The following is a 15,190-nucleotide window of genomic DNA, read 5'->3' on the forward strand; positions in this document are numbered from 1 at the left end:
ATATCAAATACTCGTGCTTTGTACGTTTTAAAGACAAAATATACACCTCAAACATGCCCTAACATAAAAAGGTGCACTCGATTTTTCTCTTTTCGATACAATCGTTACCTATTTTGGGGAATTTTTTCTTGATTCACATTAGGGAAGGGCAGACACGAAATTTTCTGAACTAAAGATTAATATGTTCTCCGTCCCTCGTTAAAAAAATTAAATAAATCGGAAGTTAAGCATTTTCTACATCCAACTTATAGATACCCATGTCGTCGACTTGATATCTTATTGTTTTGCATTACTATGTAATAAATAAATTGAAAACTTATGCAAAAGGTGTTTTTAAAATAAAACACTTCGTAATTGAGAAAAAATTGTCGTTGTATTTGTTTCTATTAAATTTAAAAAATTTTGTCACTATAGAAAACATTACAGTAAACATTTATCGCCTTCTCTAACAAAGAGCTTCGATTCTTTTGTTCTATTTCAAAAGTGTCAAGTTCCGCCTGCATATATCAAGACAAATTAAGATTTTAATCTGCTTGCTCTGGAACACATGGGCTCGATTATCGAATATCCATATGTATTACTAATGTTTTTTATGCTCCATTAATTGGCATAATGTTTTTCTGGTCTGTGCGTACGTTCGTCTGTTTGTTTGTCCGTTTGTCCAGCTTCAAGTTAAATCAACTTGAAACTTATTACACATTTTCCCTATGGTATGATCTTTTTAATTCTAATGCCAAATAACAGTTTTACTCATTTTCACAGTCCACTAAACATAGAAAATGATAGTGTAGATGAGGCATCCGTGTACCAGGGACACATTCATGTTTCTTCAAATTTTCGTCGTATCGCTGTCAATTTGTGTTAAAATGTTAACGTCGTTATAAATAAATATTTCATTGTTTACGAGAAATATGCAATTTACTATCATTGTCATAAATCCCAAATACGGCCACTTATATTATAGTTAAAAATAAGAAATTTATGAAACATATTTATATCCGCCAACCGAGCCCCTGTTGAGATCGACAAACGCAACAAAAAGCTTTCAATACAAATACGGATATTTCTTAGAATTGACGGTCATCCTATAAAAGTTACGGTCGTCCTATATAAATTACAGTCAGTCTTTACAAATTACGGTCATCCTTTACAAGTTACGGTCATCTTTTTACCAATCACGGTCATCCTTGTTATATGTTACGATCATCTTGAAAATATTTTGATTATGATTTACGGTCATCTTCACGATTTTTTCAAATCGAATTACCCGTTTCATGCACATTTCTCGGAAGTAATTAGTGATTTCTGAGTGATTCTTTTATTAATTTTCATCGTTTCAATGGATGATTTGTAAAGAAAATGATATAGAAATACTTTAACAGACAATACAGAAACTGACCTAATTTTTCATCCGACATCTTGGGATGACCGTGAATGCAGCTACGGTCATCAGCTTTACCCCAATGAATACTTAAACACCTGATTGTTCAAAATCTGTTAATGTTGACTTTTTGGGGTTATTTTCGGCCTTTAATTGCATATTTCTTTACATGGTGGTTTTTTTTCAGTATATAACAAAAATCTGCTTGACTTTATAGAAATGGGCTATGGTTGCAGGTCATCTATTACACTGTCTTGTTTTTTGTTTGCACCAAATCTGACAGATTATTATTTAGTTGCAAAATATTTTAAATGAGAGCTGATATTTTTTTTTATTTTTTAATGTGCATTGAAGGTTAAAATAATCTTAATGTGAACAAGAATGAAGAAAACATCTTGGTCCCAAAAAAAACCCATCATCAACCAGGATATATAATTCAAAATATTAATTTATTATACTAATAACAATGTAGGTAATGGCCCAACAGAAAATCAATAAATATGACAGTACAATGTACCCTTAGCACAAACACATACGGTCACTGTGAAATAGACATCTAGGGCGAGAAACAGTCAGTTATACCAAACCAGTTTGACTAGATGTCTTGTTTAAAACCAGTTTGACTAGATGTCTAGTATAGTCTTGGAATAACAATAGTGTGTCCTATATTTTGACAAAGTAAAATGACCTGAGGACCTGGATTGGGTTTTTTTAATATCTGTATTCTTTGAATTTTTAGGGAATTTTTCTTTTAATAGCCTTAAATAACTCTCATTCTGTAAAATTCTCATGAAAATGATTTTACTTTTTAGTCTTTCTGTTACAAGATTATTTATCAATTCTGTACATTGACCGTTATATTATCAGTATTGCATTACAGTTACCTTTTCACTTATTTTGCACAGTTATTCTTTATAATTTTGCACCGCATTATTCTCTATTCTTTATTTTGTTGTTCATTTTCTCTATTCTCTATTTTTTGTTGCTATTACTTGTATTCTCTATTCTGTAAACCCCATTCAGACCCTCATAGGTAAACTTCTATTGTATGAATGGGATAAACTGACCTTTCAATTCTCAAGGCTAAATACAAACTTACCTGTCAAGGTAGAATTGTAATCTGAGTGATACCGTTGTTACTCAAGTCACCATAATCGTTAAGGAAAGTGGAAAGGTAAAATAATACCACTGTTAGCAGTCAGTTTAGTTCAATTTTTTGTCAAAATAAGCTTAGAATTCGCCTATATGGCAATCAGAGGTCAACTCGACAGTTGATAAGATGGCGTCTAAACTCAATTACACCCGACACAAGGCTACATATTTTCGAGTCCATGCCCAGTACATTGTGTATTTTAGACTTTGTATAATCTGGACAAATGTTTAACATTTTATAAATCAAATTTGAGAATTTTAGTCATATCGATGAACACGAATTTGACAGCTAGTGCCCATTCAAAATAGCAGAATACATGCATATCCATAGTTTTTTTTATGTGTTTTGTCATTTGATTTTGCCATGTGATTATGGACTTTCCGATTGGATTTTCCTCTGAGTTCGGTATTTTTGTGATTTTATTTTTAATCCAATATCCAGATAAAAGGTTAGAATTAATTGTCACATGAATACAGATTCATTGAGGTCAAAACAATTACTTGCAATTGAATAGTTCATTAATTATGTTTCCTATCTTATTATTTTTTTGACAACTTAGAACCAAATTGGCTGTTTAAAGCGAATGAGTATTTCACTATACCACTTTCATTTCTGATTCAATAAAAATAAAATCAGATTTCATATTTTTTCATATTTTGAAGATGGTGCCCATTCATTATTAATTGAAAAAGGAAGGCATTTTAAAATTCCTCGCGAAGAGAGACTTTGCAAAAAATGCAAAGTACTAGATGAGGAGAAACATTTCTTAATAAATTGTTCTCATAATTCAAATATTAGATTAACATATTTTAATTGCATTAACAGAGAAAGTAATTCATTTGCTATCTCACTGACAATGACAAAGTTATATATATACTTAACCCATCAACACCAACCCAAGTGAATAAACATGGATCCTTTATAAAAAAAGTCAATGGAACTGAGGACAGAGGACCCTTTAATATTTACCTGAATTTGTGTATATATATTGAGTTACTTAGTTATTGTCTTTATTTGTTTTTGTTGTTGTTATATGTCACAAACTGTACGGTTTATATGGCAATAAAACTTTGATTTGAATTGAAAAATTAAATGCAAGCAACCATATGTTAAACAGAAAAACAAAAATGAATATGGATTACTCACATGCTGGAGACAATTGGATTATGCTGGTTCGAGCTGTATACTTTCCATTGGTTATTTCGCACACAAATTCACCACCATCATTAAGTTCTATGTTAGTAATAGTTAAAGCTGGAACTGACACATTGCCACCAGAATATCTATTTGACATCGTAATTAGTTGATTGTTCTTATACCATCTGATCCGAGACGGTTTTCCATCGACCTTGACATTTAATGTTACAGATTCAGTCTCATGCGGGTTATAAAATCTCTTTCCAGCTAAAACTGATAGTGCAGCTAAACAAAAAAAGCATAAATAATATTAATACAATTCCTTGACCTATCTTTAACACAAATATTTTATTTGAAGACGTAAAATATTTTTAAGGCATATAAGGGTAGTTCTACGCCGCCTTGGAAAGTTGAAGGCGCTGATATGCAAAAAATGAATTCTTCTATCTTTTAAGTACCATTATAATAAATTCATGTTTAGAGAGGGGAAATCGTCAATACAATGTTTTTTTTCAGAAGATACAGATGGATAAACATTTTTGTAAACTATATTGTTCACACTATTTATTTACATTTTTTCTACACTTATGGTGACTTGAGTAACACTGGTATCACTCAGATTACAATTCTTTCTTGACAAGTAAGTTTGAATTTAACCTATAAAAAACTTATTTAGCCTTGATAATTGAAAGGTCAGTCTGTCCCATTCATACAATAGAAGTTTACCTATGAGGGTCTGAATGGGGTTTACAGAATAGACAATATATGTAATAGCAATAAAAAAAATATTGAATAGAGAAAATGAACAACAAAATAAAGAATAGAGAATAATGCAGTGCAAATGTATAAAGAATAACTTTGCAAAATAAAAGGTAACTTGGATAACTGTAATGCAATACTGACAATATAATGATCAATGTACAGAATTGATAAATAATCTTGTTAGAAAGACTAAATAGTAAAATCATTTTCATGAGACTTTTACAGGATGAGAGTTATTTTTAAGGCTATAAAAAGAAAAATGCCCTACAAATTTAAAGAATACAGATATTGAAAAAACCCATCCAGGTCCTCATGTCAATTACATTGTCAAAATGTAGGACACACCATTTCTATTCCAAAACTAAACTAGATATCTATTCAAACTGGTTTAAACTAGACATCTAGTCAAACTGGTTTTAAACTAGACATCTAGTCAAACTGGTTTTAAACTAGACATCTAGTCAAACTGGTTTCAAACTAGACATCTAGTCAAACTGGTTTGGTATAACTGACTGAATGCTCCTGCCCTAGATGTCTATTTCACAGTGACCTTATGTGTTTGTGCTTATAGTACATTGTACTGTCATATTTAATGGTTTTTCTGTTGGGGCATGACCTAAACATGCAAAACAGTGGCTTGAGATTTCAATTCAATAGGAATCAATATAATCTTTAAAAGTTTATTCTATATGAACTGATATTAGTATAATAAATTAATATTTGGAATTTTATATCATGGTTGATGATTTTTTTGGGGGACCAAAAGTTTTTTCTTCATTCTGGTTCACATTATGATTATTTTAACCTTTAATGCACATTTAATGATAAAAAAAAAATTCAGCTCTCATTTTAAATATTTTTCAACTACATAATTATCTGTCAGATTTTGGTGTAAACAAGACAGTGTAATAGAAAACCTGCAAGCATAGTGTATTTCTATAATGTCAAGCAGATAGTTTTTTTATATCCGAAAAAAAACCTACTATGTAAAGAATTATGCAATTAAAGGGCTGAAAATAACCCCAAAAAATTCAACATTAACAGAGTTTGAACAATTAAATCAAGATGCACAAAGTTTAAGTATTTGTAAGAATATAGGGTTCTTTTGTTCTTTAACAATATCACAATAACAATAAAGTGACCTTAATTTTGGACAAGGTAAATGGCATGAAGCCAAAATTATCAACTCCTATTATATGAATGGGATAAACTGACCTTTCAATTCTAAAGGCTAAATAAGTATTTCATAGGATAAATACAAACTTACCTGTCAAGGTAGAATTGTAATCTGAGTGATACCAGTGTTACTCAAGTCACCATAAATACATATATATATATTATAATAACAGGGGTTAAGAAATTTTGTTGTAGCTCACTAGCCCAGGGCTAATTGGTAGGAGGATTTTACTAGCCCTGTTGGAAAAACTACTTGCCCAGCAAAACTGACCTGCTAGCCCTAGTATGACTTACAAATTCAGAGTTTGCTGCAATAACAATGACTTCTATAAAGTTAACGTTTTTTCCATTGTACAGTAGATTTTTTCAAATTGGATACCCAAAACTTATGTTAGCAAAAACTATCGGATTACTGACATTAGCAGATATATTCAATTAATTGATAATTGAATATTCACTGAATATTCTGTAATAATGAGCTGACCAAATCCCAAGATGATACATTTCTTGACCACTGCTATACATGGGTATTTTAAGAATTGGAGGGGTTTTATCAGATACATCATCACGTTTGTGTAAAAGAATTATCAGCTGCTGAATTATGTAATGCTCATATTTGTTTTTAGTTTTAAAATTCTTTTTATTAAAATAAACTAAATGACCTCAAATATTTATGTGAATAAATATCACCATCAATAAATTTGGTCTTTTATAATTGTTTTATAAACGATGTACAGTAATGTCTATATTTACTTTTATCACAGGTAAGCTAATTATTGGCTATCAATAAATAGATTACAACCTGAGCACAATCTCTAAACTAATATTGTATTTGTTATAAATTTTATTTCTTTAAAACTCGAATTCATTTGAATATCAATGAAGATTATCATGATTGATGAATATTATTGCATAAAGTTTAAGTTTTCTGAAGACTGTTAATGTTTAGATCATGGTCTGGAGTCTTTTTCACAGTATGTAAACAAAAACAAAATGGCGTCCATAACATGTGCACGTGTTTCAAATGTTATATCTAACAAAAGTCAGGTTCTTGTCAAAAAGGATTCACATTTATATTGCAAAAAATCATTCAGAAGGAGGTACGGTACAATCAGGTTGCATAAGCAATCTACAATACTCCCTGTACTGATACATCGATATTGAAAGTACGGGATCCATCCAGAGTTATTTGTTCTATTTAAAAACTTGTACAAAATCAGTTCAAATTCTGGGAATCTCTGATGACGTAGTCAAATCTAATTGGCTAAGATAGAAAAGTGATGAGGGGAGTTTCCCCTTTCTATTTTAGAAACGCCAAGAATTTTTTGTCACTAGTCCGTCGGGCATATTGGGTTACAAGTTTGCTTGCCCGATGCCTAAATACTTTAGTCCCGGGCGTCGGGCTAGTGGATTTTTTAACCCCTGATTAAATTTATATATATTTGAACCCTTCTCATGGACAAATTTAAAGTTATGTAGCAATAACTATAGATATGTGTTTTACATTGAGAACAATTTTGAAACAACATTAAAATGTAATCATTATATCATGTATATCTTAAACTGAGAAAGTATAACCTAAAAGGAAAATAACTTAAACAAACGTAGTTTCAAACAAGAATGACTCACATAATGGAGACAACTGAATGATACTGGTTCGAACCGTATCCTTTCCATTGGTTATTTCGCATACATAATCACCACCATCAGTAACTTTTACGTTTGATATAGTCAATGCCGGAACGGAAACGTTGCCACCAGAATACCTATTTGATATTGAAATTAGTTGATCGTTCTTATACCATGTGATCTGAGAAGCTGTTCCAACGACATTAACATTCAATGTTACAGATTCTGTCTCCATTGGTGCATAAACTGTAACTCCTGCAACAACTGACAGTATTGCTACAAACAATGCAAAAATATATGACCGATCATGTAAGTTTATAACAGAGATGATTAATTTGTTTAAATTGTTTGCAATGAACTCAGATTGATTTCCATCTAACAAAGAAACCGCTAATATCACATGTGAAATAAACAAGGTTGTTTTACTCCACTGACGACTTACAAAAATGTCATGTGCACTAGTCTAATTCTCCACACTGTTAAAACAAAATAAAGTTCTGGAACTTGTGAACAATTACAAGTTGAAGCATGTTTACCCATTTTGAAAGTTGTTAAGAAAAAATGGTGATCTTTCGTCATCAATTTTCGTAACTAATAAAAATTTAAAAAAAATCCAGATCCGTTGAATACCGAATGGTGGCTCGCAGCTGTTGTCTGCTCTTTGGTCGGGTTGTTGTCTCCTTGACATATTCTCAATTTCCATCCTCAATTTTACTTGCTTCATCCATTCATATCAATTAAAAATTATATTTTTATCTCCAGAATTCATGTTTAACAAGAATACCCCCCTCGCACTATCATTTTCTATGTTCAGTGGACCGGTAAAAACTCTAATTTGACATTGAAATTAGAAGAATCATATCAAAGGGAGCATGTGTACTAACTGTCAAGTTGATTGGACTTTATCAAAAACTACCTTGACCAAAAACTTTTACCTGAAGCGGGACAGACGGACGAACGAACGAACGGACGGACGCAATAATGCCCCTCTACTATCGTAGGTGGGGCATTACATACAATTGGTTAAATTATCTTATCGCCATGACCTTTCATAACCTCACGGTACATATAATGTACATGGTATTAAAAAAAAGAATAACAAATTGTATTTTATGTCCCATCTACAATAGTAGAGGGGCATTATCTTTTCTGACAAATATTATAGCGAATCAGTTCATTATGACAAACATAAATGACGTATTTGCCACAAGACGCAAGTAAAACTGCATTTCATATACACAGTTTTAGAATCGTGTATTGACAACTCAAGTCTGAGTAAAATTGCTTCGAGTTATAACGGGCATTTTTTTCCGAAATGATTAAGACCAAATCAGCATATTATGTCATATAATTCTTATTATATAAGCATGCACGCTTTAATCAATTAAAACGATGAAAATTGAGAGATAAGAAAGAACACTCACATATTGGTGAGAGTTGGATCATACTGGTCCGAGCTGTATCTTTTCCATTTGTTATTTCGCATACATATTCGCCAACATCACTGAGTTGGACGTTTGTTATGGTTAATGCAGGAACTGACACACTTCCACCGGAATATCTATTCGATATTGTTATAAGTAGATTATTTTTATACCACCTAATCTGTGAAGGTGTGCCCACGACATTCACGTTCAATGTTATGGATTCCGTCTCCTTTGGATTGTATAATGTCTTTCCAGCTTTAACTATTAGCACAGCTGCAATAACGAAAACAATATATTGAAGACCAATCGTATATTAAATAACAAAGAATAAGTTGCTGATTGATTTATTTTCATTTCAATCAATCTGACATACGTTTACTGCTTAACAAATATTTAGTAGTCCATATTCTATATCTGGACAATCGAAGAAACATGAATAATACTATGTAGAAAATAACAACCTTTAACTGTACATGCTGTACACACGATAACAAAATCTTGCCTTTTTACTGATCACTATTATATACAAATTATATCACATGTATCAACGATCCATGAAAATGATGTTAATGTCATTAGAAACTTGCCAAAATGATAGTATACAATACACTCATTCCAAACATTATATATGTTACAGGCATTTTCTAAATTTAGGCATTTTGTAAAATGACTGAACTTTCAAGCAATTTGTAAAATGTCTAACCTTGACAGGCATTATACAAAATGACTAAAAATATCTAGTCATTTTGTAAAATGACTGAAATTTTAAAGTAAAATTCAACAAATTGCCTGTTCAGTTTTAGGCAATTTGTAGAAGAAGTTTATCATTGACAAAAGTGGACAAAATCCCGATATCTTGAAAGAAAATAACTTATGTTTAATTTTGGTAGAATAAATGTATTTTCCAAAAAGCAGCAGGGAAGGGTTGACTGTCGTATGTTTCCTGTGAAACTACATAAAGTACATACTCACTCTGTATTTCAGATACCAGTAGTGAATTTGTGATTATTTTGTCAAAATGGCGGAAGGACAAATTATTCTGTCAATAGAACAAAATTTACAATAGAAATTTTAAAAATTCTGGATTCAAAAAAGATTCAAAACAGTAAACTAAAATAAAACATAAGAAGCAGAGAAAAAGATTTTTTTTATTGATTGATTGTTTTCTGTTTGCTTTCAGTCGCAAATATGTCAATCATTGTTTAGCCATGAACATTTTGGTTATAATCCATAATGTTATTTCAATAGGTGATTGACCCTGGTAAAGGACAGACGCTTTCAATTAAAATGAAGGTATTCTGGACAGAAAATTCCACCTGCAGAACAGTCATAAATAGAAATAAAAAAAAATGTAGAGTTCTTAACGTGAAGAAATTATTGCATTTCACTAACATATGACACTATTTAACATTCCCACATCGAAACAAATTCTCCTCTGCAATATGGGTTTTGTCATACAAGACTGTGTTTTGATGTGATGAAAAGATATGATTGGTAGCTATATATATAGTGTCATTAGATACAGTTTTCAATCAAGATATATTATTGGAAATTGTGGCTAGATTTATCAAAATAAAATAAAACAATTACTATGAAGGGCAATAACTCCAAAAGGGTTCAATTGACAATTGCTTATTACAAAACTCAATTCTGTCGAACGTTAAGTGTTTTGTCAGTAAAGGGTTATGAAAGAGCTAAATGTGTGATGATTCTGGTTTTTCCAAATGTTGTTGAAGTGCTTAAACCAGATTTTACGCCAAACAATTATGTATTTACAAAAGTTTAAAAAAATATTATGTAACAGTTCTGTCATCCAAACATTTTAAGAAATGCTAAATAATTGTTGAGGTTTTTTTTTACATGTTTTAAGAATAATTCAGTAAAATTTATTATTGATTGTTATAACTCTTCTTTTTCATTCAGTAAATAATTATTATAAATAAAACTGTTCTGGTGTTCAAAGCTTTCATTTGTTTTTTTTTATTTTTAATTCTTCTTTCTTGAAATAATTTCAGGCATTTTGTAAAATGCCTTTCAATTTTATAGGCATTTTGTAAAATGCCTATAAAATTAGTCATTATATTAAATGACTGAATCTTGCAGGCATTTCAGAGAATGCCTAAAATTTTCAAGCATTTTACAAAATGCCTAAATTTAAAAATGCCTGTAACATATATAAACGTCATTTTGGTCGAGTTAAACCATAAGTAGAAAGCAAAAGATGTAGAGTATTCATTCTTGACATTAAAACAGCTCATGAACAAAAAATACCCCAAACCCACACAGAAACAAAAGAACATAGTTTTATTGCTGTTTTTCATCTTTTTATGATGTAAAGTTACACTACTGTGTCAGAGCTAGAGTGAGGGTTTTCGCATGTTAAAACGTTTAAACCCGCTGCATTTTTATACATTTGTTCCAAGTAAGAAGTCTGTGTTTCAGCTTGCTGTTTGGTACCAGTCAAGGCGCCGTGTTGAAGGCATATTTGATCTATAAATGTTTATGTTTTATACATTGTGATTTGGATGGAGAGCTGTCCTATTGGCATCCATGCCACATCGTCCAACTTATAGTATATATAATTGATTAATTTCTTAATTACAACAATTAATTAATGTTGAGACTCATTAGCATAGCACATGTATAAGGCTTTTTGTTTAGCCTTCATTTCTCTGTATCGCCAAAATCTTAAGGCATCGTTAGACCGAATATTAAAAGCACTGAAAGCAATGTTTGTCTACACCATATCAGCAATCTTTCTTGATTTCGCTGGTCTCCTAGTGTTTATATTATCTAAGAAATGCATATCTGGAATAAAATCGCAACTGTAACCATGAAAAATGAAGCCAATGTGTGTTTAACCTTGCTACATTGAGACATGTTTAAATAACTATACCATCCAACCCACCAAACACAACTGACTTATAGTTGATTATTGTATCTCAGAAAAGTAACTTTTAAATGAATTTAAGCAATAAATTAAATAATCACAAAACCAAAAACAAAAGTAACCTACTTGGATATTTTAAAGAAATTTGTTTCTAAAGAAAGAGCGTTTACAGTCCGGTTTTTTACTGTTGGTAAAACTGTCAGACTATGATCTAAAGTAGCCATGTTCTAAAATTCTACGGTAGAACAGCTTCTATCCGAAACAGTTATATGTGTGTTATTATATCCTAAATACTTTTTTCGACATGATTTAACATCATATGTATATTATGTTATAAATGTATACAATGTTCTCCATATGGGTTACAGTAATTGAAATTATCTGAAAAGTGTATAAAATAAAAATGAAAATAAAGATGTATTACTCACGTGTTGGGGTCAATTTGATTTCACTGCTTCGAGCTGTATATTTTTCATTTATTACTTCACATACAAATATACCCCCATCGCTAAGTTTGATGTTTCTTATAGTCAATGCGGGAACTGTCACATTGCCACCAGAATACCTATTTGATATTGTTATTAGTTGATTATCTTTGTACCATCGGATCTCAGTAGGTGTGCCCTCGATATTCACTTGTAATGTTACGGATTTTGTCTCCTCTGTGCTATACAACATCTTTCCAACAATCACTAACAGCGCAGCTACAAACAATAGAATCATTAATTGAAATGTTTAATTTGTAGTATTTTTCCATTATATATTCTTATATTTACTGGTTTCAAAATCATAGGATTAAGCACAAGTACGTTTACTTATATTATATAACATTGTTTACCAATTTGTTAAATGTTAAACACTAAAAAAATGATAAATAGAAAAAGACACTCATTGTTTTACAAACCAAATAAATGTACACCAATCAATCAATGTAAAATAACAATTATTCTTTCCACATAACTCTATTGTAGGACATGTTAAATAAGCATGGAACAGAAATGTATCGTGTGAAAAACATGCATCATATGGATGTAATACAATCACTTTAATCAAGTTTGAAAATAATGTAGTACAAGATAACCTGATAACACCGTACTTGCTTAATATATTGATCTTACGTTTCACGGTCAATGTAATGCTGGCGATCTGCGAACTGCTTCGTTTTCTTCTAGTCGGTTGCGTTGGCGGTACAATATCACAGTATAGCGTTTGTCCATCATTACTAATGTCAGGAGCCCATACAAGTATGCCTGTAATTCTATAGGACATTCTGCTTGGATCAAATTGAGAGTTGATCAACAAATGCTTGCTGCTAAAAACTTGGTCATCGATCCTCATTTCCATTTTGTAGAGAGGGACACCACCAATAGATATACATGTCCATGTACCAAATATTCCTTCTGTCACGGTTGTTGGACCAGACAGACTTGGTTGTTCAGGAGTTACTACAATTTAAAAATAATTACCCGTTGAAACATTCACTTACGTTTGTTTAAGTTTAAAAAACTAAACTCTGAGGAAAATTCTAAACGGAAAGTCCCTAATCAAATGGCAATATCAAATGCTCAAACACATCAAATTAGGATGATAGGTAAAAATTTCAAACTTGCCGAACCGAAATAATCTTAGTCAATGTAAAACAAAACAAGTTAGAGTTAATAGGCTATTTCAGATTTTGGAAATCAAAAGAAACAACCGTACGGCTTCCATGGCTTCCCTTTTAGACGATTTAAAAAAAATCTGAAATGATAAATTCCCCCAACCTTAGCAGCATTATACCAGCTTCACCTTATATGTGATACACATTTCAAATTTTATTGCTTGAAGCTGCTACTCAAGACTTTATAAAACTCAACCATTGTTCGAGCGGAGAGTTGATTAACCAGGGTTATGTCAAAGAACGTCTCGTCCTTTTCTTAAATTGTTCATAAGTTGCTAAGACCTTGTTGATAAATATTGTATTAATGTCACAAATGGTACATAATTTTCTTGAAGAATATATTCTAGGTACTGACGTTGTTGATCCTCTTAATTGTGCGTTATGGTGTTCTTTTTATTCTTTTTGTATATTTTCAATCTTTCGTGCTTAATTCATTTTTGGTAATATTCTTTTGACGTTGCTCTGTATTCAAAACTATTGTTTTCTTCATTTTTGCTTATTAGCTTTTTCTATAAAGTGTCTAAATGCCATTTGTTTTCTTTCTTGACATAGTTGTTTTGTTTTTACAGTGACTAAGTATATATACAAATGTTGACCGGGAACCCCACGTTTGACATCTTTACCTATTATGTCAGTTTATTTTGCTCACATATTGTTGTCAATATAATAATATTAAACTGAAGTGAAAGGTTTAGCTAGCCATACAACCAGATTTAATTTACAACTGGTTTACATAAGGAAATGCCTTGACAGTTGTTATCCATTCGTTTGACATGATTGATGTGTTTGATGTGTTCTAGCTCTTGATTTTGTCATTTCTCTACGGAAAATTAATTCCGAGTTCTCTTTGAAGTTCAGATTTTTGTAATTTTAGTGCTTCTATTTAGCATAGATTTTTCCTAAAATTTGTATTTTGTTGATACATTTATTCAGGTTTTAATAATTGAGAAAAGACAAAAGACAATATTATCAATGACTTTGTGTTGACAGTATAGATCATTTACACAGGTGTCTGAGTTAAGAATACATCACTAAATCGTCAAATTTAGACGTTTTCCTATACCAATTAAGTAACAGATTAGAGGATAAATAATACATACAACTCGCCCTCTATGAATGTTAAACCCATTCATACATGTAATAAAAGTGACGAAATTAATATACAATGGTGTGTCAGACAGTGTTTCAGGGGGATACTTACGAGATTAAAATAAGATGTTCACAATCATACCTGTTGGGGATACCTGGATTATAGCTGTTCGAAATGTACCCATTTCATTCGTTGCTTCACAAACATAGCTACCTGCGTCACTTCTGGTTACGTTATTAATAGTCAATGAAGGAACTGTGACAGTACCACCAGAATGTCTTCCTGATTTTATTATTAGTTCACCGTTCTGATACCACACGACCTGAGAAGGTGTACCATCGATTTGTACTCTTAATGTAACGGATGTTGACTGTTTCGGATTGTAAAAAGTCTTTGAAGCTTTTACTTCGAGTTTGGATACAACTGTCTTTGGAGTTGTTACTGGCGGTTTGGCTACAACATACATATTCAAGATTCAGCAGAAATCAGCAAGACTTCATACATTATCATATTACAACAAATACATTCCAATAACGTAGGATAATCGAACCATAATCGAACCATAATCGTAATAAATATGTGTTGTACATTTAATAGTTACAATATTACTGTCGAATTTATCAGTATTCGGCAAATTTCTTTACTTACATGAAATACTTCTGGGCCGAGATATATTGAGTAATCCGTTTTTGTCACATTTTTCGTAGTTATTTTTTTATGTTTGATACTCTTAAACTTTGTATTTAATAACAATCAAATGTTAATGATAGACAAGTCGTATATCAATGGAACGCACTTTTGTAAAATTTGTATTAGTATTGACGTAACGTTACGGAAAAAGAAACTTATTGAGTGTATCATTATATATTGTGTATATATGATTAT

At 31.2% G+C, this 15,190-nt stretch overlaps 1 protein-coding gene across 5 annotated transcripts in view; it reads right to left on the reverse strand.

Moving 5' to 3' along the window:
- The window catches only part of LOC139486171 (muscle M-line assembly protein unc-89-like), a 103,969-nt gene that overhangs the window by 51,916 nt on the left and 36,863 nt on the right, over positions 1-15,190 (reverse strand). For all 5 annotated transcript variants that reach the window (XM_071270961.1, XM_071270960.1, XM_071270957.1 and 2 more), the window contains exons 15-20: positions 14,447-14,758; positions 12,674-13,000; positions 11,984-12,259; positions 8,663-8,938; positions 7,239-7,514; positions 3,681-3,956 (exon numbers count right to left, since the gene is read on the reverse strand). In XM_071270961.1, the coding sequence (XP_071127062.1) occupies positions 3,681-3,956; positions 7,239-7,514; positions 8,663-8,938; positions 11,984-12,259; positions 12,674-13,000; positions 14,447-14,758 (1,743 nt within the window). The remainder of the gene's footprint in view (positions 1-3,680; positions 3,957-7,238; positions 7,515-8,662; positions 8,939-11,983; positions 12,260-12,673; positions 13,001-14,446; positions 14,759-15,190) is intronic.

Source organism: Mytilus edulis, chromosome 8, assembly GCF_963676685.1.
Source record: "Mytilus edulis chromosome 8, xbMytEdul2.2, whole genome shotgun sequence".
NCBI classification, from domain to species: domain Eukaryota; kingdom Metazoa; phylum Mollusca; class Bivalvia; order Mytilida; family Mytilidae; genus Mytilus; species Mytilus edulis.